At 40.8% G+C, this 22,910-nt stretch overlaps 1 protein-coding gene across 6 annotated transcripts in view; it reads left to right on the forward strand.

Annotated features, from left to right (window-relative positions):
* The window catches only part of SORCS1 (sortilin related VPS10 domain containing receptor 1), a 455,367-nt gene that overhangs the window by 299,367 nt on the left and 133,090 nt on the right, over positions 1–22,910 (forward strand). For all 6 annotated transcript variants that reach the window (XM_070432324.1, XM_070432327.1, XM_070432328.1 and 3 more), the window contains exon 5: positions 2,999–3,072. In XM_070432324.1, coding sequence (XP_070288425.1) covers positions 2,999–3,072 — 74 coding nt within the window. The remainder of the gene's footprint in view (positions 1–2,998; positions 3,073–22,910) is intronic.

The raw sequence follows: 22,910 nt of genomic DNA on the forward strand, positions 1-22,910 counted from the left end.
TAACTATGAATCCACGGAAGCAAATCTGGGTACTTTACTTGGTAGAATCATCACTAAGAGATTTGCATGGTGCTCAATTGATACTTTTGCCCCATGATCATCTACTATGTACTAGGCACTGAGCAGGTCAAGAGGGATGGGATTCCTGACATATAAAAGCGTTGTGACCTCCCATCAAAGACGTGGGTGCGGTCTCGGATAGTTTAGGGTGATTTCTACATAGGAAGGAATTTCTGCCTTGCATTCAGAGAAGACTCTCTTGAAAGGCTACTAAGAAAATTAAATATAAACATGTGCCATGTAGTTTTATAACATTTGTTACTATACCATAGTTCTTTGGACATGAGACCACTGTGGATTTCAGTGTGTAGGAGAGGCTTCACGGAGAAGGTGACCTTGATCTGGGCCTAAACAGACCACTGGCAGTCACTGAGGTAGGCACATCCGGAAGCCACCCCTGCCAGAGTGGGTAGCCTGAATGGAGGCATGGCAAGGGGAATATGCTCAGGTGTGGATGGGAAGGAGACAAGGCAGAGGGTATCTTGTGAGAGAAGAACCCGAAAAGGATGTCACTGAGCTGCCTAAGAGAAGCTTGGCTTATTGGGTTACTCGGTATATCCATTGCTTGAGGGGCCTCTGGATGCTCACAAATAACACAGCAGCCCCTGGAAGAAGATAAAAACAAATTTTATGGGACATACCTGACTGGTCCCTGGGTTTGAATCCAAGCCTGGGGGATCAATTTAAAAAGACATAGAAGGGAAAGAAATACACACATACAGATGCTGGCATCTGGCAATTCCTCATGGAAATGAATTCCGTGTGGGAGCCTGGATAGCAATCACTTGGTGTAGCCATCTGATTTCTCAGAGTTTATATATGATCTTCAGCATATATGTGAATCAGCCTTCACACGGAATTATTATTTTAAATCACCCTGATGCTGTGACACTGGCATAAATCTTTGTATAGAAATATAAATATTAATATATATTTATATATAGACAGAGGCATACACAATGGTCGCACTGTGTTCTCTTTAAACTCATGCAGAGCAGTTCTGGGTTTTAAAAAAGATAAGAGTGAGGGGAGAGGGAGCAGCAGAAGTCCCAGATCAGGTGCTTGCTGTTGACCTAGCAGTCTGCATGTTAAAGTGCAAGGTGTTCAGGACTTGCTGGGATTACAGCGCAGGACCTGGGTCCTCTGGCTGCTTGGGTTTGAATTAAGAGTGAATGGTGCCCTCCTCTGTTATCTCTGTGAGGGGAGCTGTGTCTGCTTCTCTCCTTCGCACTCTTAAAATGAATCAGGCATGAAATGTGCCCAGGAAAACTTTCTTCCCCAGACATAATGGGGCAGAAAAGAATAATAAGACTTGAAAGAAAGAAGCCACAGATTCTCCTTGGCTGGGTTCCAAGTGCTGTGTAGTTGGAGCCAATCGAACCGCTTGCTTTAGTAGCCAGATATCTCCGCTTTTTTTGGCTGTAGGATGTGTTTTGATCCAATGGACACAATGGTGTAGGAAGCTTTTTCAAGGGTCAGTGCTTACTCACTAGAGCTGCCTTGTTCCTTGGACATGCCGGGCGCATCTGCAGCCCTGGTGAGTCACTTGGTGAGTCATTTGACTCTTTGTTGAGTGCTGGGGCTGGGGCAGGAGGACAAGGCGGGGCTAGCAGGGCCCTCGGTACAGTGACTCACTATTCATTCACTCTGGGATTTGGCAAATGCTGTGGTGGGAGTTTGGAGTTTGTGAGTGGGTTACAGACCAGGCATATAGCAGAAAGACGATGTTCCAAATGATATTTTTCAAGACAGTAGCCAAGAGACCAATGGAAACCAGGATGCCTACAGCATTAGGAATCTCTGGGCTACAATCAGAGGATACTTGCAGAGGCACAAAAGGGTTCCATGGTGCTGCAAAGAACATCGGAGAGGAGCAGGGGTGTCATGTGAGCAAGGAACAACAGGAGGTAGGAGAAGAAAGACATTAGGAGGGATGGAACAGTGGAGAATTAGACCCTGTCTCTTGAGCAGTGTTTCTATGCAGTTGCCCTTAGAGAGTGCTTACAGTGGCGCACATGGACTTGAACCATTACCAGCTATATAACCATCTATAAAATGGTCAAAATAACTTCATATATCACAGGGATGGGGTATGGACTAAATGAAATAGTACACGAGAAGCATTTGGATGACTAAGTAAGAACTTAGTCAATGCAGGCTGCTGTTGCAGCCTGATGTTCTTCTGGTTACTCTTATGAAGACTAACATTGGCCTCTCTTGTCTGCAGGATATGTTCTGGTCTCCCTAACTTACCATTCAAAGCCTTTTCCAAGTTGCCCTCAACATTTTCATCCAAACATGTCTGGATAAGCCAGGCTTATTCATATCTTGTCCCTGCATATCTCACCTCTTTGTCCTATGTTGTCCCCTTTGTGAGTAATGCTTGTCCTATAGTTGTCAGTTTGAATGCAGCTATTCCTTCTGATCCCAAGGGAATCTCCACAAGGTCTGAAAAGCGTCCCTGATTGGCTGCTGAGCCTCCTTCCTCAGCATCCTTTTATCACCAGCTGCCTCATGCATCTCTCATGATTGTAGTCAGAGTCAGGTTGCATCATCTGCTCTTTGAGAGCCAGGACTAGACTTTGCACTTCTGTGTATCCCACACAGGCAGTGATCCGCATATGCTGGGTCAAGTGGTTCGGGCGAGTTTTTCTCCAGGCAGAATGGGGTATGAATCCCAGTCCATTCTACTATTTAGAGGGCATGCGATTTCCAGCAGATCACTTAATCTTCCTGAGCCTCAGTGTCCTCTCCTGTAAAATGGGGACATTAATATCTGCCTTGCAGAATGTATGGGGGGAGTAGAGGTGATATGTGGAGCATTCACCTGGTCTGTGGCAGGTGCTCAATAAATGGTAGGTGCTCTTATTACTGTTACTGTTCTGATGAACTGATGTTTGTGTATTCAGTGGTGCTAAGTAATTTCTTTTCTCTGCAGTTATACAGCTCCGCTGAGTTTGGGAGAAGGTGGCAGCTTATCCAGGAAGGGGTTGTACCCAACAGGTTCTACTGGTGAGTCTCGCTTTATTTTGGACCGTATTAAGATGTCACCTAGTAAACAAGCACTGGATTCTTTTTCTCACCCAGAGCTCTCACATGAGGTCTGTTCTGGTTGGGATAGGCCCACAGCCCCCTCGGGCAGGACCTGGCACTGGTGTAGCAAACATGTTAAGGGGATATTAGAGATGTATCACGGATTACTTAATAAACCCCAGGAAGATTACTGAGATTAGTGAGCAGCAGGGGCTTTGGAACTGGTGTTTGGATGAGACTTGTGAGGCAGACACTTAACATTTTAATAGTGACATTCATTACTGAAACCATTATGCATGCATTTTTTTTACATATTCAAATAAAGCTTTCATTGTAAATAAGTAGGCTTATTTAGTCTAAAAGTGGATCTTCCTCCCACTCCTGATTCCAAGGTTTCTAGACCTTCTCCTTATCATATGGGAAGCAACTAATATTCTTAATTACTTACTTACTTACCCTTCCAGAATGTTCCATGAATTACCAAATATATTCTTAGCTCAAGCTGCTTTCACAAAAAGACGTCGACTGGGGAACTTAAACGACACATTGATTTCTCAGAGTTCTAAAGGCTGGGAAGTTCAAGATCAAAGTGCCGACATATTTTCTTCCTGGTGAAGGCTGGAATGTTTCAGAGAATATGGCAGGATACTGCAGAGGGTGCCTTGGTTCTGTGTCCTCACAGGATGGAAAAAAAGAGAGGGAGCATTGTGGCCTCTCTTCCTCTCTTTGTAAAAGCACTAATTTCATCAAGAGATTTCACATTCATGACCTCATCTAGACCTATTTACACCCCAAAGACCTCATCTGGTACTATCACTTAGGGGATTAGGGCTTCTACATATGAATTTGAGGGGGGCAAAAACATTTAGCCCATAAATTTGCATTGACATAAATGTTAGCTTACACACCCTGTTCTGTGCCTTTTTTCTTTGTTCATGTGAGGGGATGCAGTTAGCAATACATGTCATCATTTTTTTTAATAGTTAAGTATCATTTTCCTCTAAGAATATAGATTGGGGGTAAAGTCTAGGCTTATTTAATGAACAAAAATAGACTGTGTATATTGGTGGATAAGTGCAAAAGGAAAGAGAAATACGTGTGTGAGAGAGAGAAAATAAGGGGAAGGGAGGAGAGAGACAGACAGCAAATGAAAAAGAGGCAGAGAAAGTGACATATGTATTGTTAAACCACCTGAGACCATCTTCCTGATTAAACTAAAGATGGCTTCCCTCCATGGCCATGCTGACTACAGGTGACAAGAAGGAGAATAGCACAAGCTCCTTTGGCTTTTGTGTTTCTATGACCTAGAAACACAAAGTAACAACAAAGTATGGAACATTCTAGTGTAATTTGACATTACATGACAAACCCTTGGGAGTTTACATCCTAACCCTGCCATAAGATGCGGCTCCTTACCCGGATATATCTAATCTGCCCATGGAAAAGCCACTGAGGCTGTTTCAGACGTTTGCTGCTATAAACTGGGCTATAAAGCACTAGCCTAGAGCAGATTGTCAGTATGCCTTGTTACGTCATTCATAATCACAGGGGCAATGACCTTTCCGGAGCCAGGGAGCTTCCTGCGAATAGGACAGTGACAGGTGTCTCCCTTCATGCCTCCTGAAATCACACTGCCTCCCATCAGCCTCTGGACTTGCATGCACTTCGAGGAGGAATGCATTTTTCTGTTTCTCATTTTCAAACACGGCCCTAAAACCCCCGTGGGAGTTGAAAGCCAGAGACGTGCATTAGAGAAATCTCTTAAAATACGTGTGAAACTCCCTGAAAAAGTGAAAGACAAACCATTTACAAATAAACTGGTCAAAGATAACACATAGACACTTCTATGTGGAATATCTTTTTTTCCCCATCATAAAAATACAGTTATAGCCCAGCCGGCATGGCTCTAATTGTAGTTCAGCATCGACCTATGAGCCAGGAAGTCATGGTTCGATTCCTGGTCAGGGCAGATGCCAGGGTTGCGGGCTTAATCCCCAGTGTGGGGTGTGCAGGAGGCAGCCAATCAATCATTATCTCTCACCATTGATGTATGTATCTCTCTCTCCCTCTTCCTTCCTCTCTGAAATCAATAAAAATATATTTAAGAAAGACATTTTTAACCGAAGGAGGTTTTTGTACCTAGAAGCCATTCCCCTCTTTTGGAGTCCACATAGGCCTCTCCCTTCTCCAGGAACTCAGCCCTAGCGATCTCCGAGTCTCCCTCCTCTGATCCTCACTTCTCTTTGTCTCTTGCTCTTTGTGTCCCTTATTCCGGAGACACTGCACCTCTGTGTGTTTTGCCTGGAAATTATAAAGTAATTTTGGGAAAGAGTGGCCATGGCTTTTTGTTTGTTTAGTTTCTCTTTCACTTGGTGTTGTATGTGCACAGAATGGCCTCGGAAAATCAGTGAAGGCCTACATGACTGTGATCCTACTTTAACCTAGAAATGGAGTTGGTGCTTTGCCAATGAGAAGGTGTGAGGGACAAACCTTTCCTCGGGTCCCCCTTCCAAAGTACTGAAAATATCTCCACGTGAACCCAGCACTAGAAGGCAGAAAGTTACAATTCATAGAGCGCTAAATGGAAGTGTATTCCTACCCAGAGGGACAAAGAAAAGCATTGACTAAAAAATTGGACAAGGCAAAAGAACAGAGATGAGAATATTTCCCATGTAGGTGGCACATGGTACACAATATTCCATGGCTCACTGAAGGTCTTGTTCCCACACAGCATCACGAGGTGAATGGGCCCCCTCATTGCTTCAGCGGGTGCTAATTGCAATCCATTCTTTTCTATTCTTTGAATGAGAGTTTTCTATCTGAAAGCCTGGTTATCTATGGAAGCCCTTGTAACCAAATGTCATAACGGGACCATCTTTATAAAAACTTTACACATGGTTGTGTAAGAATTCTAATCCATCTGTCTGCTAAGTAAAATAAACAGCACCCCTCCCTCTGTCTTGGGAAACAGAAAGGTACATCTTCCCCATTCAAGCCCTAAGAATGTGATCAGCTTTATGCAAAGCTATTTAATCTTCATAACAATTTTATGAAGTAAGCTTTGCATTATCATCATTAAGAGATGGGGAACCTGTGGCATGAAGAGGTTAAGTAATTTAGCCAAGGTTACACAGCCAGAAAGCGGCACAGCCAGGATTCAAATACAGCTTGTCTGCCTTCTATATCTATGCCCTACCAATTCAATGCACTCTGTAGCCTCTGCCTGTTGGCCTTCTCTTCTGGCCTGGGGCAGTGAGCCCTAGAAATCAGGCCCATTCAGGCAGATGAGTAGAGAAAACCCAAGGCTCTTTTGACCACCATGCCTGCATGTGTATCTCTCCAGCTGGTCTTGACAAATGGACCCTGGGGGTTCTTTAAGCTCGATTGTTTTTGTCCAGAGAGGGCATGAGACGTGGTGAATTGCACAGTGCATAAGACTATTAATGAAAATCTCTTGGTCTCTGTCCACATGGTCTGTATTTTCTGACTCTGTTCAACTTTCTGGACTGGCAGACAAGGTGTCAATCAAAGCAATATGTTAGACCTACTGCTGGAAACCAGTTAATTCAAATTACATAGGAACTTTGGGGATGTCTGGGATTCAGAAGCTGTAATGCAAAGAAGCTCCTTTAATAATTTCAGCTTGGAGCCTGGTTGTGGGGGTGTGGAAGGGCCTCAAGGAAACTTTCTAGTGCTAAATTGAGTTGTCACCCTGAGTAGTAACATAGCATTTCCCATAGAGAAAAATGAAGATCAATGGACGTATTTTCCTCATCTATTAGTACATTTGAGATATATCTTTATTTTGGGTGGCATTACTATTGCCTGAAAGTAGTCATTCGCAATTATAAAATAATTATAGAATATAAAAGCTTATTCTTATACTATCTCAGTGGTTGCTGTTAGTACTACCATAGCTAACATAAATGTAAGTATTCCTCTAAGGAGTACAAATTGCTTCCAAAACCAAGTTACATGTATAGCGTATATTATACAACACAATATCACCCTTCAGAAATCAATTATATTGGGAGGCAGTACAGACCGGAGGTTAGGGGGCTCAGAGATAGGAAGTGTGAGTTCCAGCTTTGCCATTTGCTAAGTAACGGATCACGGGGTAGTTCCTTAATCTCTGTGTGCCTCAGTTTTGTTCTCTGTGAAGTGGGGACAATACCTACTTTATTAAACTAGATGTTTCTTGTAAATTGGTTATATGCTTGGCACCTAAGAATTGTCTTGAGTGCCCACTGACTCATAGTAATAATATTATTAAGAGTGGCTGACTCTCTACATCTATCAGTTTTATTGGCTGCCTTCTCAAGTTGGCTTTCCTTAATTTGTGGCAATGAGGGACATCATCAGCTTTGAATCCCCATCAACCCAGTCTGCCTCTTCCCCTCTATGCCCAAGGATTGAATCTGAGTGGCCTGGCTTGGATCAGGGTTATATAAGGTGATGCATTACTTGTTTAGATCAGACACATATCTACTCTAGGAACTAAAATAGGAGATGGGATTGAGACCCAGTCAAACTGCATGGTTCAAAGATGAGGGTCCATGGTTTAGATGACTCCTAAAAAGGAAAAAATCGATTTGGTTAACATAAAATGGGAGGATAGATTCTCATTGGGGATCTAAGATGGGAGGACTGATTGTCCCCAAGATAAAATTTCATAGTAGGTATTCATATTTGTTAAGTAAATACAATGGTTCAGGCACTTGATAACCCATACTACTTAATTCTCAAAATAAGATTGTGAGGTAGGGATTCTTACCCTCATTTTTATAAAATTATGCAATTTATCCAACATAATACATAATATGTAATACAGTCAAGTTTTGGAACTTGGTCTGTCTGGGTTCATGGCTCTTGTTTTCAGTAGCAAAGATCAGCCCCAAATTCAAGACCTATTTCCCACCCACATCCTCCAGTAATACCTGTTAGTATAACAGTTCAGTAGTTAAGGACCTCAAGTGTTGAATTTGACACTGAAGAGGAACGTGGTATTGTAGCATCAGCAGTACTCAAATGCTGTGAATAAGCCCTAACCAAAAGCCAAATTTGCTATTAGAACTTGATGAATGTGGTTTGTTGGGATCTAATTCAAGTTTAGATCAGTGCAACAGAAGACAGTTTCAATTATAACCCACTCAGCAATCTATCATCTATGCAAAAGACAAGGCAATCTTAGGGCTGCTTTGCTTAATTAAAAGTAGGTTCAGACTTACCTTATTGATTATGTTTCTCTGACATATAGGGGGCTGACTGGAAACAGGGGCAGATGTCTGGTGATTACATATTTTCTGTGACTAATTCACACATGGAAAACTAAGAGTTGGCTCAACAATGAACCTCTGTTATTCTAGAACACCAGCCTTGTTCCAGTGATGTCCCTCAGAGGACATATGACAGTGGTATTACATAGCAGAGAGATAACTCCATCCTTAATATTTTTGAACATGTGTACACACCCTCATTCTTCCTCATGGCCCAATGCCATTTATGCGAATGGATTCCCATGCCACGTCTTTGGCAACAAGTCACATTTGCTAATTGTTTGTGCGCCAAGCTGTGTGCCAACCTCTTTGCACATATATTTTTAAGCACTCCTCAAAACAATAATGTGAAATAATTTACTGATCAAAACTCATTCTCAACATGTGATAGAAAAATGCAACCTATTTTTAGGAAAAAATAAATAAACAGGAGATATTGGCTCATGAGTCTGGAAAGTCAGAAGGTCTTATCTAGGCCGTACTAGATGCAGAGGCTCATTATAGTCATCGGGTCTTCATCTCTCCCCACCGCTCAGCTCTCCTGTCCACTGTGTTAGCTTCACTCTCAGCCAGACTCTCACTTCCTGGTGGCCACTGCACCTCACATCTTCCCCGATTCACTCCAATGGAAAAGAAAACACCATTTTCTTGTTGCTCCAGGAAAACTCCTGGGAGTAAAACTTATGAGCCTTGATTAGGTAACATGCTCACATTTAGACCAGGGGGTACAATCAATTCCAATTAACCACATGGATAGAAAGTAAGGAATGGTGAAACCTCAGAAAAGGCTGGGGAACTTTTACAAAAGAAGGGAGAATGTTCATGGGAAGGTATCAACAAGAAGTGTCCATTAGTGGGAAGTGTTGTCATTTTCTTTTTAGGATGAGAAATAATTAAGATAGATATAGAAACAAAATCCCAGAGAGGTCAAATAATTTTGCCTAATGTTATATGTTATTAAGTTATGGTGATGGAATGTATACTAGTCATCATACTAGTGTCTTCCTCATAGACTTGTCAAGATTAAAGTGAGAATTCAGGTTAAATTCTAAACATGTGTAATACATGATGAATAAATATTAACTATTATTTAAAAGTGAAATAGAGAAGAGTTAGGTATTCATGAGTTTCTGAAATATGGCAGACTCATTTTTTTATTCAACTTAATAATTTATTTTCAATGAGAATTTCTAATGTGTACAAATCTATTTTTATTTGTTGCCCTAGAATCAGGAATAATGGATAGAAAATCAGCTTACTGTTCTATTTTATACCTTCTTAATTATTTGAAAACTTTTGTTACCCAGTTCATTTAATTTGCATCCATTGAGTAATTTTTAGAGCTAACTCTTGGCCATGAAGATAAAGGGAACTTGCTCTTGAGGGCATTGTAGCTTGAGGTGGAACTTCCAGGGAGCCCCTACAGAAGTATATGGGAAGGATCTTGCCCCTGCATAGCTGCCCCTCTGTGAGTTTGCAGCCAAGATCTGGGGTCACAAAGCTGGACATGGAATTGGGAAGGGAAGAGCAAGGACAAGTTCAAAACTACCATTACTTCTGCACTGCCTCTCACCACCTCTAATCAAAATGACCTTCAGAGTGAAATGGCTGCTGCTTCTCTCCTATCTATTAAATCCCACACACATTTCCTTCTGGCCCCTCCTAACCTGCAACCATGCAAAGACTCTGGGGAATATGGTTGTAGGTCAGCCAAGTTGAACCAGCATGGAACATCACAGTCTACCCCTTGAAAACTTGGCACCTGTGCACATCTTTTTCAACCACATATAACTTTCAAATGAAAACAAAAACAAAATTATGCTTCTACCTCGCCTGATAGGATTTTCTCTATACAACTTAAAACATGACACATCTTCCTCCTAAAATGAGAACAAATTGCAAATGCCACATTATCTATGTTTGGATGACATTTCTCTTCTAACTGAGTCATACTTCTGCCTTCTGCGCAAGGGTGGGCAAAGTAGGCTTACAGTTGTGAGTACACAAAACAGAGTTTATTCTTGTCTGATTGTTTATTAATTATTGTAATATTTATTTGTATTACTTGTCATTTTCCAAACAAACAATTATAAACATAACTTTGCTGCCCCCCCCCCCCCCCCCCGTATTCTATAACCAAAATACTGAAATGTAAGGTCAACCACTACTAACACATCTTTGTTGAAACACAGAAGAAGAGTGGGAGAGATGAAAAGGAAGGGGAATGATGCACACACACACACACACACACAAATATATATGCATATTAATCTATAATGTGGTGGGAAGTCTCTAGGGAATGTTTACTAAGGAAACGGATTTGTCCTTTGATGGGCCAAAGATAAGAAGAAATTGACCAAAAAGCTAAGATAAGTAAGTTCCTAGAACAGTGGCTGGCACAGACCATATATCATGAACTTTATAAATTTTCATTGAATGAAGGTGCACCCTTTTATTATGTATCTCAAAAATTTTCTGACAAACTTTATCATTTCAATGATTGTAATATAACTACTGATTTAAAAGATGTTAAAATAAAAAAAGTGAGCATTTTGGAATTGATGGGATAGGTGCACAAAAATATTTGTGGGATGAGTGAAAAATGAAGAATGGATATTGAGAGTGAGGCAACCAAAGATATTTATTTTTCAAATCAAAGTTTGGGCTAGAGAGGATTGTCTTTGTAGATAACTAATAAGATGTGGGGCTGTAAATTCTAGACAGGAGGGTAGGGAAGACCCAGAAGACTGGCTCATTTGACTGGGCAGGAATGAAAGGCAAAGCAGGTTGATAAAGATCCAAAAAACAACTATCAGATGAGTGAGTCCGTGTAGATGACTGGCCCTGATGTGTTTGTGCATCAGAATCTCAGGATTCTTACAGAACATAGAAACCATTGCATCAGACCTCCTACAACTTGCAGGACTCCCTTCTACCAAATTCTAGTTAAATGGCTGAAAACAGCCTTCTGGGTGAACTGGAACTTTTCTATCTGTCCATCAGGATTTATATTTCTATAAAGAGAGTAACCGAGGAAATGGACCTGTCCCACTGTTTTTTATGGTTGGCTCTGGCACTTAAAACAGCAACACCTCAAACACAGCAATTCCATCACGTAGAGAAAGCTGTCAGGGTTTTCACAGGCATGGCGAGATGTGCCCTGGGATGGGGGACAGAACCTGCTGCAGCATTTATGAGATTTATGGTAAAGGGATTTACATGAAGGCTGAAGTTTAAGGCAAATAAATCCCAGAGGACAAATATTGCCCATAATTGAATTACAAAGCCATTATCATGTGCTGAACAGAGCAACTTTATGACTCTATTGTGACAAGAGGAAACTTGTTAGAATATTTATGTGCCTGGGATCCCTTCTGCATCACCAACCCAGAGAACACACCATTTTTTCCATGTGTCTCTCATGAGCAGTTAGCCTTCCTGAGTAACTCACTAGCCAAGAGGTAGAATCCAAAATAGATATAGCATAGAGCCACATCAGCACAAACCCCACACTTGACCTCACATTCAACAGTTCCTGTACCCACCATATTTATATTGTCAGCCTACATCAGACTCTTCCCATAATAACCAGGGAGGACTTAGAATAAATAAAAACTCTGGATGTCCATATTGTTTTCTACTTCTGAATAAAAAGAGAGTAAGAACATTTCAGCAATGAGCCATTTTTCCAATCAACATTTTAAAAAAAGAATATAACTTTATTTTTGTGATCGCTGAAGTCTATGAATCATGAACTAATGACAGCCTGAAATGCTACAGTTTATCTGCTTTACATGATGAAATTACATCATCAGTCCATCACAGTGATCTGATTTAGTAAAAACAGATCACTTGAGTATTTATAGTAGCTTTGCTATAAATAAGTATATTCTTACAAGATTTGGCATAGTTTTTTTCTCCCTTAACTTTTTATTTTGAAATAATTTTAGAATTACAGAAGAATTGCAAAGATAAGACAGTTTCCGTATCTCTTCACTCAACTTTCTCTAATATTAACACCTCCTATAATCATGGTGCAATATTCACAACAAGAAAATAGCATTAGCATATTATGCCATCTAAAATGGAAATCTTGCTTGGGTTTCCATATGTTTTCTACTAATGTCCTATTTTCCAATCCAAGATTCAACCCAGAATCCTACATTGCATTTATTTATCATATTTCTGCAATCTCACATATCCTCAAATCTGTGGCAGTTCCTCAGTATTTCCTTACCTTTGATGAACTGAATAATTTTAGAGATCACTAATCAGTTATTTCTTTAATTACCATTTAGATTCAATTTTATTTTGTATTAGTTTCAGGTGTAGAGCATAGTGATTAGACAATCATATACTTTACAAAGTGTTCTCCCAATATTTCCAGTACCACCCGACACCATTCACAGTTGTTATAAAATTATTGACTAGTGAGTTGTTTTGTAGAATGTCCCTCAGATTGGGTTAGGCTAGTATTTTTTCATAATTACAGGGTCGTAGATTGTCAGGAAGTATATCACAGAAACGATGTACACTTCTTGCCGGAGGCTGGTCCATCCTTGCTGCTTGACGCAGTCGCTGCAGGAAAGAGGCATCTGCACAGCATGTGTTTCAGTGGACCTGGCGTATGTAGCATACTGTTTTTAATATGTTTGCTCCCTTTAGCGCCATGTGTTTTAACCAAGGTCACCTCTCCGAGAAAGGTTGTTTCCCCAGGTGGGGATCTTTCCCTGAGGTTAGGGAGGGGATACAACCCCTTAATTAAGTGCCAGGCGGGTAGTTAAGCTACATGGTCTTTACTCCCTGGAATGAAGATGAGAAACACCTTGTAATAGAAATTGACAGGATTAAAATCGGCTGGTATAAATGCGGATGTAACAAGACAATAAACGTCAGATCCTCACCAGTTCCTGACCAGAACTCCGACCAGAACTTTGGCTGGAGATCCTGGCTATAGGTCCTGACTAGGCTGCTGACCAACTGAAGGCTGTCTTCGTGTCATTCCTTCTTCACCGACTCCGTCCACACCTTTGGGGACCCCTGGACCTGCTGGGATTGGACCCCAGCAACTTCTTATGACATCGTATCAAGAAGTACAAGCATCAATATATCTCATTATTGATGATGTTCACCTTGACCACTTGCCTAAGTGGTATCTGCCAGGTTTCTCCACTGCAGATACTGTTTTCTTTGTTTCATGCTCTTTTTTTTTCGAAGTTCATACTCAAGGGAAGGAGAATTAAGCTCCAAATCCTGGCAGGAGGAGTATCAAAAATTTTGTGAACATATGTTAAGATTGCCACAATAATTAGTAAATATTTTGGGAGATACTTTAATGATATGAATTTTACCCACTAATTTTAGTGTTTATCCGTCAATTTTGCTTTTAGCAATTATTACTGTGGCGTTCTCATGGACATTTTCTATTTTGATCACTTCTTATATATTGGAACTAGTTGCAGCCCCGACTGCCTCAGCCCTCACAACCCCTGGAAGGTCGTCTGGATGGTCATTCTGCTGTTCAGTCTAATTAGCATACTAGCTCTTTATATAGGATTCTTCTCTAAGGAATAATTGCCCCCTCTTGGATGCTTACTAATACCATTGTGTAGTTTCTCAACCAATAAGGTGACTGGAAAAGATGGTGAATAAGCCCAATACTGGATTATGTTTTGTTTCTTTTTTTGTCTCAGGTATCTCTCTGCCCTTGATTGGAGCTGGTAGCTAGATAATTCCTGGTAGATATTAATGTGTCATTAAGATGTCACCTGTTAAATAAGGGCAAAACCTCTCTGCCTAATAAAGTTCTTTTGAAAGGAATATTTTAGGGTCTAACCTGGGATGAAGACCTCAGAAGTAAATGCATTTTCCCAGTGATGCATTCCCTTTATTGGTCTCAGAGGTGGGGATTCCCCCCAGTGGTTCTGCATCCTCCCCTCTTTGTTTAGTTGGGCATCTCATCCCATCTTCTTTACCATAAGGAGGGTGATGTGCAGGTTCTCCCTCTCTCTCTCTCTCTCTCTCTCTCTCACACACACACACACACACACACACACACACTCACTCTTCTCCCTTTCCCTGTCTCTCTGTCCTAGCCAAGGAAAAATGCAAGACTTGCTGCTCCCTCAAAACAAAACAAACCTATTGAGGGGTGCTGACCTCTGTTGTTTCACAGGGATTTTAATTCCCTGAACAAAGAATCCAGATTTCTAATTGACCAATTTTCAAATATATGAAAAATATGGTACAGAAAATGGGTAACTATCCTAAACAAATAAGCATTCTTATAAATGAAAACCTTGAATGATACCATCTCTGTAGACCCACAATATGGAAAGGCAGTTTATAAAAGAATAAAGTGGCAATTAAATAAAAATATTTAACCTCACCTGTAGAAAATAAAAATTGTAGCAAAAATAGCATGGCTTTTATTAGTCTATCAAATGGATTAAATTTTTGAGAAGGTAATGCTTAGCCTTGGTGAGAACTTGGGAAATGGACAGCTTTATATGCTGTTCCTAGGAGTGTAATTTATATAAACTTTCCAGGAGACAGTTGGGCAATAAATCAGGAGTCTTAAACAAATATCTGTTCTCTTCAAACCAGTGAAATTCCCTTTTTTAATAATTCTTCCAATTGAAAAACTGAGAGTTCAGTGAGACATGCTAATATTTACCTACAAAGATAATTAGCACAGTGTCCTGTATAGACAATACCAATACCCCATGGTCAGAATGTGACTTAAGTCTATTATAGAATATTGTGCAGCTGGAAAAACAGTGCATGTCCATAGTACATTTTGTTGTGTTATGTTATTAGTATGATGCAAAAATTATTTTTTTAAAAAAGGAATGCCTACACAGAGAAAAAGTACTAAAGGATCAACAACAAAACATTAAAGGTGGTTATTTCTAGATGGAAGGATTGTGTGAATGTTGTTGTTGTTTTTCTTTTTAAACTTCAGCACACTTTCCATTATGTTTGACATATTGCTTTTAGTATTAGAGTTTTAAAATACAGTGTGGGCCCAGCCAGCGTGGCTCAGTAGTTGAATGCCAACCTATGAACTAGGTGGTCATAGTTCGGTTCCCAGTCAGGACACATGCCCAGGTTGCAGGCTTGATCCCCAGTTTGGGGCATGCAGGAGGGGGCCAATCAATGATTTGCTCTCATCATTGATATTTCTATCTCTCTCTCCCTCTCCCTTCCCCTCTGAAATCAATAAATTAAAAATAAAAAGTGTGATCTATATCAATTATGCCAATTATATTAATAAAGCAGTCAAACATATTTCCCAATGAGGTGGATTGGTGGACGACAACCAGCAGGAAGGCACTGAGACCACTGGAGAATAGCCACAGAAAATGGAATCTCTTCTCTCCTTCTCCTCCTCCTCTTCCTCCTTCTTCTTCTCCTCCTCCTCCTCTCCCCTTTGTCATCCTCATCATGTCTCCAACCCTTTCATCTACCTCTCTTTTTCTTCTATATTTTCTTCCTCATTTTCTCTTTCACTCTTTCCTCCACATGCCCTGTCCTCTCTCCTCCCCTGTTTACCCACCTTTATAAACCCCCCTCTTCTCCCACCTCTCCTCTTTCCATCATTCTGATAGGTTTTCAACTCTAACTTTAGGAATTTACACCCATAATACAATATTAATTTCTTTCAAAAAGGTAAATTAAGCCTGGACAGTGTTGCTCAGTGGTTGAGCATTGACCCCTGAACCAGGAGGTCACAGTTTGATTCCCTGCCAGGGCACATATCTGAGTTTTGGGCTTGATCCCCAGTGTGGGGTGTGCAAGATCAATGATTATCTCTCATCATTGATGTTTCTATTTCTCTCTCCCTCCCCCTTCTTCTCTGAAATCAATAAAAAAATATTTTTAAAAAAGATACATTAAAAGGCGTATTTTTCATCATCACATTGGTTTTCTTGGTCAAGCAGTCAAGAGTTCAAAGGCAAACTGGCATAGCCTTCAGAGTATTTTCACAGGATTTCATCTCGGTGTTTGCCCATTGCAAATCCCTTCAAACCTGGACTCAGAACGCCACAAGTGCTTTGTAAATAAGCAAAGTACCAAGGAGACTAGCTCCTTTTGACAGCCCAGGAATTTTTGTCTTTGCCGTGAAGATGGATTTAATTCCCTTGGGCACCTACCCCAATTCTGTCCTTGCTGCCCTCCAAACTTTACAGACTGGATCACTTTCCCTTCTCCAGTGAAGAGTTTGTGAGCAATAGCCTCTCAGGGTATTTTTTTTAGAAGTACCCATACCCAGGAATAAATCATGTGTTTGTGTTACAGTAGGCTGAAAAAATATAGAGCAGCTATTCAAGGATGGTTAAACCAGGGCCAGGGACCTGGCAGTCCAATATGGAGATTAACACTGTGTGTCTCAGGAGGGTCAGAATCTGTTGGTCATTTTACAAGTAGTTATAGAGAAGCCAACTTCAAGCTTAGAAGCCCTGACATTTTCAGGTATAAACTAAACAATATTCACCCTGTTTCCAAGCACTAGGACAGGGAATTCTCTAATGTTCCTACCTGTGCTACCCTAATTGCCAACACACCTCTTAGTCTGTTCTGGCTGCTGTAAGAAAGTACCCAGGCTGGATGGCTTTTATTTTTTTTTTTAATTTAAAATCTATTGTTTATTTATTTGAGAGATATAGAGAGGGAAATAGAGTGATAGAAACATCAATGAAGAGAGAATTCATTGATCCGCTGCCTCCTGCATGCCCCACACTGGGGATTGAGCCCGCATCCTAGGCATGGGCCCTGACCAGGAATCGAACTGTGACTTCCTGGTTCATAGGTTGCCACCCAGCCACTGAGCCATGCTGGCTGGGCTGGATGGTATTTGAAGGACAGAAATTTAACTGTCACCGTTCTGGAAGCTGGGAGTCTGAGATCGGGGTGCCAGCGCGGTAGGGTTCTGATGAAGGCCTTTTCTGGGTTTCAATCAGCTGTTCTCTCCTTTTGTCCTCTCCTGGTAGGAGGGGTGAGGGATCACTCTGGCCTCTCTTATAAGAGCACTAATCCCATTCATCAGGGTTTTACCCTCATAACCTAATCACCTCCCAAAGCCCCTCCACCCCCCCCCCCCCCCCCCAATACCATTACCTTGGAGGTTAGATTTCAACATCTGAATTTTGGAGAGATACAAACGTTCACTCCATGGCAACACATAATCCTTGCAGGAAGTCAACATAACTGAAGTTGCCCCATTTATTTATCCGATATTTGTTAGTGTGAGACAAACACATTGATTTCTGAGTCAGCATGACTTTCCTGAGATGCAAAGAGGTCAAAAGAAAGGGATTCTTGGCTTTTTTGGTTTTCCCATGAGAAGGATCACTGGAGTGAGTCAGGAACCTGGATTAATGTTTCCATCCTTGACACTGTGTGAGTGGCATGACCTTGGACAAGGCATTAGCTCTCCTGAGGATTTGGTTTCCTTAATTGTGACATGAGGGGTTAGGGCTGGTTAATCTCTAGCAAACTTTTCACCTCTAAAGGACCCTTAACTCATATTGTTCACCAATACTCTCCACAGATCTTATTATTACATTTTATTGTCATCATTCTGTTTTACAGATAGTACATAGAGCTGTAGAGAAGTTAGAAAGCGTAGGTTCCAATCTGATTGTATCATTATTAATTGTATGCCCTTGAGCAGATAAATTGCTTTCAGAGATAATGCTGCTTTTCTTTGATCTCACCATTATTTTTTCCCCCGAATTTGTGTCACGTGTGAATTTCCTAGGCACACAATATCCTTATCGAAGCTGTTGACTATTGCTGAACAGGTCATCAACAAGGGCACAGCCTCACAGGGCCTATATTATATCAGTCCCACACTTAAAACATCTACACCAGTCACAGATCAGCACCATATGAAAAACACAATATATTTTTTAATGTAGTTAAAGCATCCTCATAGCTCATATACCTTAACATTTTTTACTATACAACTTTCAAGAGATATTGTCCCCATCTGATATAATTTATATTTATATTTATGCTATTTATATTATTTATATTTATACACACTATCTTCTCTATTGAAATATAAGCCACATGAGGGGTGGGACCTTGCTCTGTTTTATTCACTGCTAAACCCTCAGCACCTAGAAAAGTCACTGGCACATTGTCAGCATTCAGTCAATACTATGCACTCATTAACAAATTCCACTGAGGTTTTACTGTCTTCCCGGCTGCTGTTCAGTGTCAAGGCTACCCCAGGCATCTTCAGTCTAGAGCAATTGTCTCCATGGCAAGTTACCTGCAACAACACCCTAGGAGGTATACAAGATGATTCATTGAAATGCGGGAAGAAAATTTTACAATTTCTGATTTATTTGCTTCTGTTTTAGTTTTTATTTTGTGTACATTTTCTAAAGTTAATATGTACATACTCTAGTATATTTCTACAGCTTACAACTAACATCCTATATTGGGCATCTGCTAATTTTTTCCCCTTGCTTGATATGTTCAAACAAAAAATAACTGGGGAGTGTCATTCTTGTAATTCTTTCATGGAATTTAATTTCTCTGGGTCAGATAGTTTCCAACATCCAAATGCTCAGGTTTCCATTAATTTACGCTCATATTTGCTCTACCCTCTATTCTGCAGTTCATTGTTCTTAACAGAAATGGAAAGAAAAGGGTAGTGGAAAGGTTCTCTTCGCTCCTTGTCTCTGTTAATATGGCCCCTCTGGTCCCAAATAAGACCACCATACCTTCTTCCTCTCTGTCTGAATTTAAGATGAACAGGAACACACACCTGGTGTCCTTAGCATTGTCTTTCACTGCCACACTCTTCAACTGCTTAGCTTTCCTAGCAGTCTTGGTAAGATGGTGTCAGGGTTGTAAGTATTCTGAGATTTGAGAAAATTTCAGATCTTCTCTTCACATAAATTTTACTCTTCCATTTTTCCTGTTGTGATTTGCACACATTGATTACATCTCCTCTTGAACTTTGTTTCCCAGACTGAAGAAATATTCTTGTTTTTATTAACAATGCAGATTTACTAATAGTAAGAATAATCCATAACTACATCTTCCTTGTAAAAGGTTTTTAAATTGCTGATGAGGATGATGATCCTTTTGACTATCACCCCCAATTCTAAAGACTCCCAGAGGTGGCTACCATTAGGAATTTAGAATGTGTATCTCCAGTAACTCTTTTTCCATGGGTATGCTTTTTTTTTTTTTTTTTTTTTTTTTTTGCTTTGGGTTAATCAATAGACAGTATTTAGATAAATTGAGTATTTTCATTTAATAGATTGCAAGAAGAAGTTAGAGATCTATCTCATTAATTTTATGTTCTGGCATGGCACAGTCTCCAAGATAAATTGACTAAAATTAACAAGTTGCTAAAAATACATGGGGTATGATATCACTGAAGTTTAAAAAGATAATAAGAAACCTTATTTAAAAATATTGTGTTACTCTTTCCCTCCACCCCAAACTCTTTGATCATTTTAAATGTGTTTCTCTGCATCTTATCCACACTATTATTTCCAAACGGGGGGGTCAGGAGGGTGATCTTGTCATCCTCCCTGGTGTCTCTCTAGATCCCCTCATCTGTATTCAGGAAAAAAACAAAACCAAAAAACAGACAAACAAAGGGAGGAGCCAAAAAGTTGGGAAATAAGAAGAAAGCAGGAAATGCAGATAAGGGAGAATGGGAAAGGGGAGGGGAGCATGGACACAGAATGGTTTGTCTTGACCAATTTAGACCTGGTCATTTGATGTCTGGGGAGGCATGTTTCCTGTTTCTAAGCATGGCTCTTCAAACTCTCACTTTATTTCTATTAAACCCTTTGTGCAGCAAATATCCTTATCTCCCACAATCTTCCTAAGCATTATATATTCCTTCATTCTGGGTCAGACACCCCATTCCTGGTTTCCCTCTCTCCCCTCTCCCCTCTCCCCTCTCCCCTCTCCCCTCTCCCCTCTCCCCTCTCCCCTCTCCCCTTCCTTTCTTTCTTTCTCTCCCTGATGTACTTTGTTGCAGACCTCATATAATTAACAGTGAGCCTTCTGGTTCTAGGAGTAAGGATAACAAAATACAGAATTCGATGAGTTCAAAGTTGTTCACCATGCTGATTGTCAGTAACCACCATATGCAATAAAAAAATAAGCATCTTTTTACTGGTCTGTATATAATAACTACCTTTCTTTCTGGGTAACCAGTGTGACAGTATGGAGACCAGATGAAAGAAAGCATGCTTCTTGGGCTTAAGGTCAAGGTTAAAATGACACCTTCAGATTGTGTTGTATTTTTTTCTAACCCATTTCCCTTAGATGGGCAGAGATGAGGCTAAGCTGTTTTGCTCAAGAATAAAAGTTGCCAAGTTAGCCTGGACTCTCCTGATGATATCTGTCTTGAGAGCCTAACTGAAGTGGCGAGTGAAGGGGAAACGCTTCACTACAGAAGAGGGAGTGAAGGTGTCCAGTCGCTAATACCTGTGGGCACTTTGTTTCTTCCCTCTGTAGCAGACAGCACCACTTGCCTCAATGGGCTTTGTTTATGGAGAGGCCCGTGGGACCAGGAGTGCTCCATCTACAACAAGACAGAGGAAGACAGGGGTCTCCACCTCCCCCGCTTTGTCCCTCTGCAGATTCCTCCTCACTCCTTCTATGGCATTTACTGCAGATCTCAAACCAATAAACAGGTGCTGTCCCATCACCATGTTTATTTTTAATGCTTGCTCTGCGGTTATCTCATAGGGCATTTTTGGCTCTGCAGCATTTATTGAGCACTACAGTAAACTGGTATAAATTCAGACAAAATGCCAGGAGAATGATAAGCCAGTGACATTTCTGACTCTCTCTGTAGAAAATGTTGACAAAGGCTGCATTTGGCGATTGTATTTCAGAAAGCTAACATTGCGTTGCTGACATCACAGTGGACTGGACCAGGGAGGGGATGTTTTATTTGCATTCTTGACATTGGTAATTCTCAGATTTTATTCATAAATGGCTCCTACATGTGATGCCAGCTGAAGATACTGTGAGTGTAGATACAGGAAGCTGGCTTTGTCTCGTTTTCATCAACGGAGCTGGATCTGGGATGGCCTGAGGGCCTTCCCCTCACACTTTGCTTTGACAGGTAGGACTGCACATAGATAGATGGGGACACGGTTCTTTTCAGTTGTTTATAAACTTGAGCACTTAACTTTCTTCAGTGGCCTTTTACATCAAATACAAAACCTTAAACGTGGTGCACACAGGGCCCCTGCCTAGCCTTTTATTGTATCTTCTACTACTCTCCTCTGAAAACATTAGAGTCACGCTATTGACTTACTAGTGGATGCCTATCTGGGTCATCCTCTCTCTGACCTAGGACCTTTTTACCTTCTATGCTCTTCCACCCCCTCTATATTGCATCTCCTTTAAGATTCAATCCATTTACTCTAAAGCCTTCCTGTTCCTTCCTTCTCCCCCAGGTCTTTCTCTGCAAGTGAAAGGACAGCAATCCTGTGTCTTCAAGAGCACCTTGTATATTAGAACCCCGTCTCATTGGGTTATTGTCTCTTCCATAGTTCGGAGGCTTCTATGGGCAGAGCATCTGTCGCTCTTGTTCTTATCACGTTGTAGGGCATTGAGATGTTTCACTGAGTGCGTAAGTGTTTTTATTCATTCGTGTACCTCATCTCTGAGCTGTTGACTCTTTTTTTTTTTGGTCTATTGATTTATGATGATTAATCATTTCTGCTAATAGGGTACCCGTGATCTCTCAAGAAGCTTTTATTACCAACATTAATTTTAATTTTGAGATGAGTATTAATATTCTCCATCTGTCTCCAGAATAAGAAAGGGAAAGAAGAGAAGAAAGAAATCGGATGCAGTTCTGAGCCCTTGCTATGTGCCAGGAATCTGCTAAGTGCTTTAAGATGTATATTCTAGGAAAACGTATGTTAGCCTCATTTTATACGTGAAAAAATATCAAAGTACAGAGATGTTAAGTGACTTGCCAAATGTCACACGCACAGATAAAGTGATAAATGCTGATATGGCTGGTTGTGCACTTCGTCTGTATCCAAAAACATTCAGTAAACATGTATTGGATATCTATGCATGGCATGCTTGGTGCCTACATGGAAATTCGGAAAGGTTTGAGCTTGTCTGTGAATAAGAGGGATAGACAAATGAGTCACCAGTTGAAACCTGGCCTCATGTATGCCGTGCAAATGTACGCCTATGGTTCTGGAAGTGTCAAAAGTGAACCAGCTTAGCTTAAGTGGCACCCCTGCTAAGAAGCCTGTTTTCAACTTCACGTGTCTGCAGCTGAGCCATGACTGTAAGTGTTAACAAGGCAGAAGGAGGTCAGAAGGCTTTCTAGACACAGATGCAAGGACACGCAAAGACCTGCAGACCTTCCTTCTGTGAAATTCAGTTCAAGAAGGGAATTCTCTCAAATAGACCTAAAGGCAATATGAAGATATAAAGATACAGCCGCCCTGTTGCCTTTTCATATCATGAAAGCACCACATTTTTTCCTCTCGTATTTATGGAGAGATTCTGTCTGACCAA

This window comes from Myotis yumanensis, unplaced genomic scaffold, assembly GCF_028538775.1.
Source record: "Myotis yumanensis isolate MYYU_CA2020_CCGP unplaced genomic scaffold, mMyoYum1.0.hap1 SCAF_13, whole genome shotgun sequence".
In the NCBI taxonomy this organism is placed as follows: domain Eukaryota; kingdom Metazoa; phylum Chordata; class Mammalia; order Chiroptera; family Vespertilionidae; genus Myotis; species Myotis yumanensis.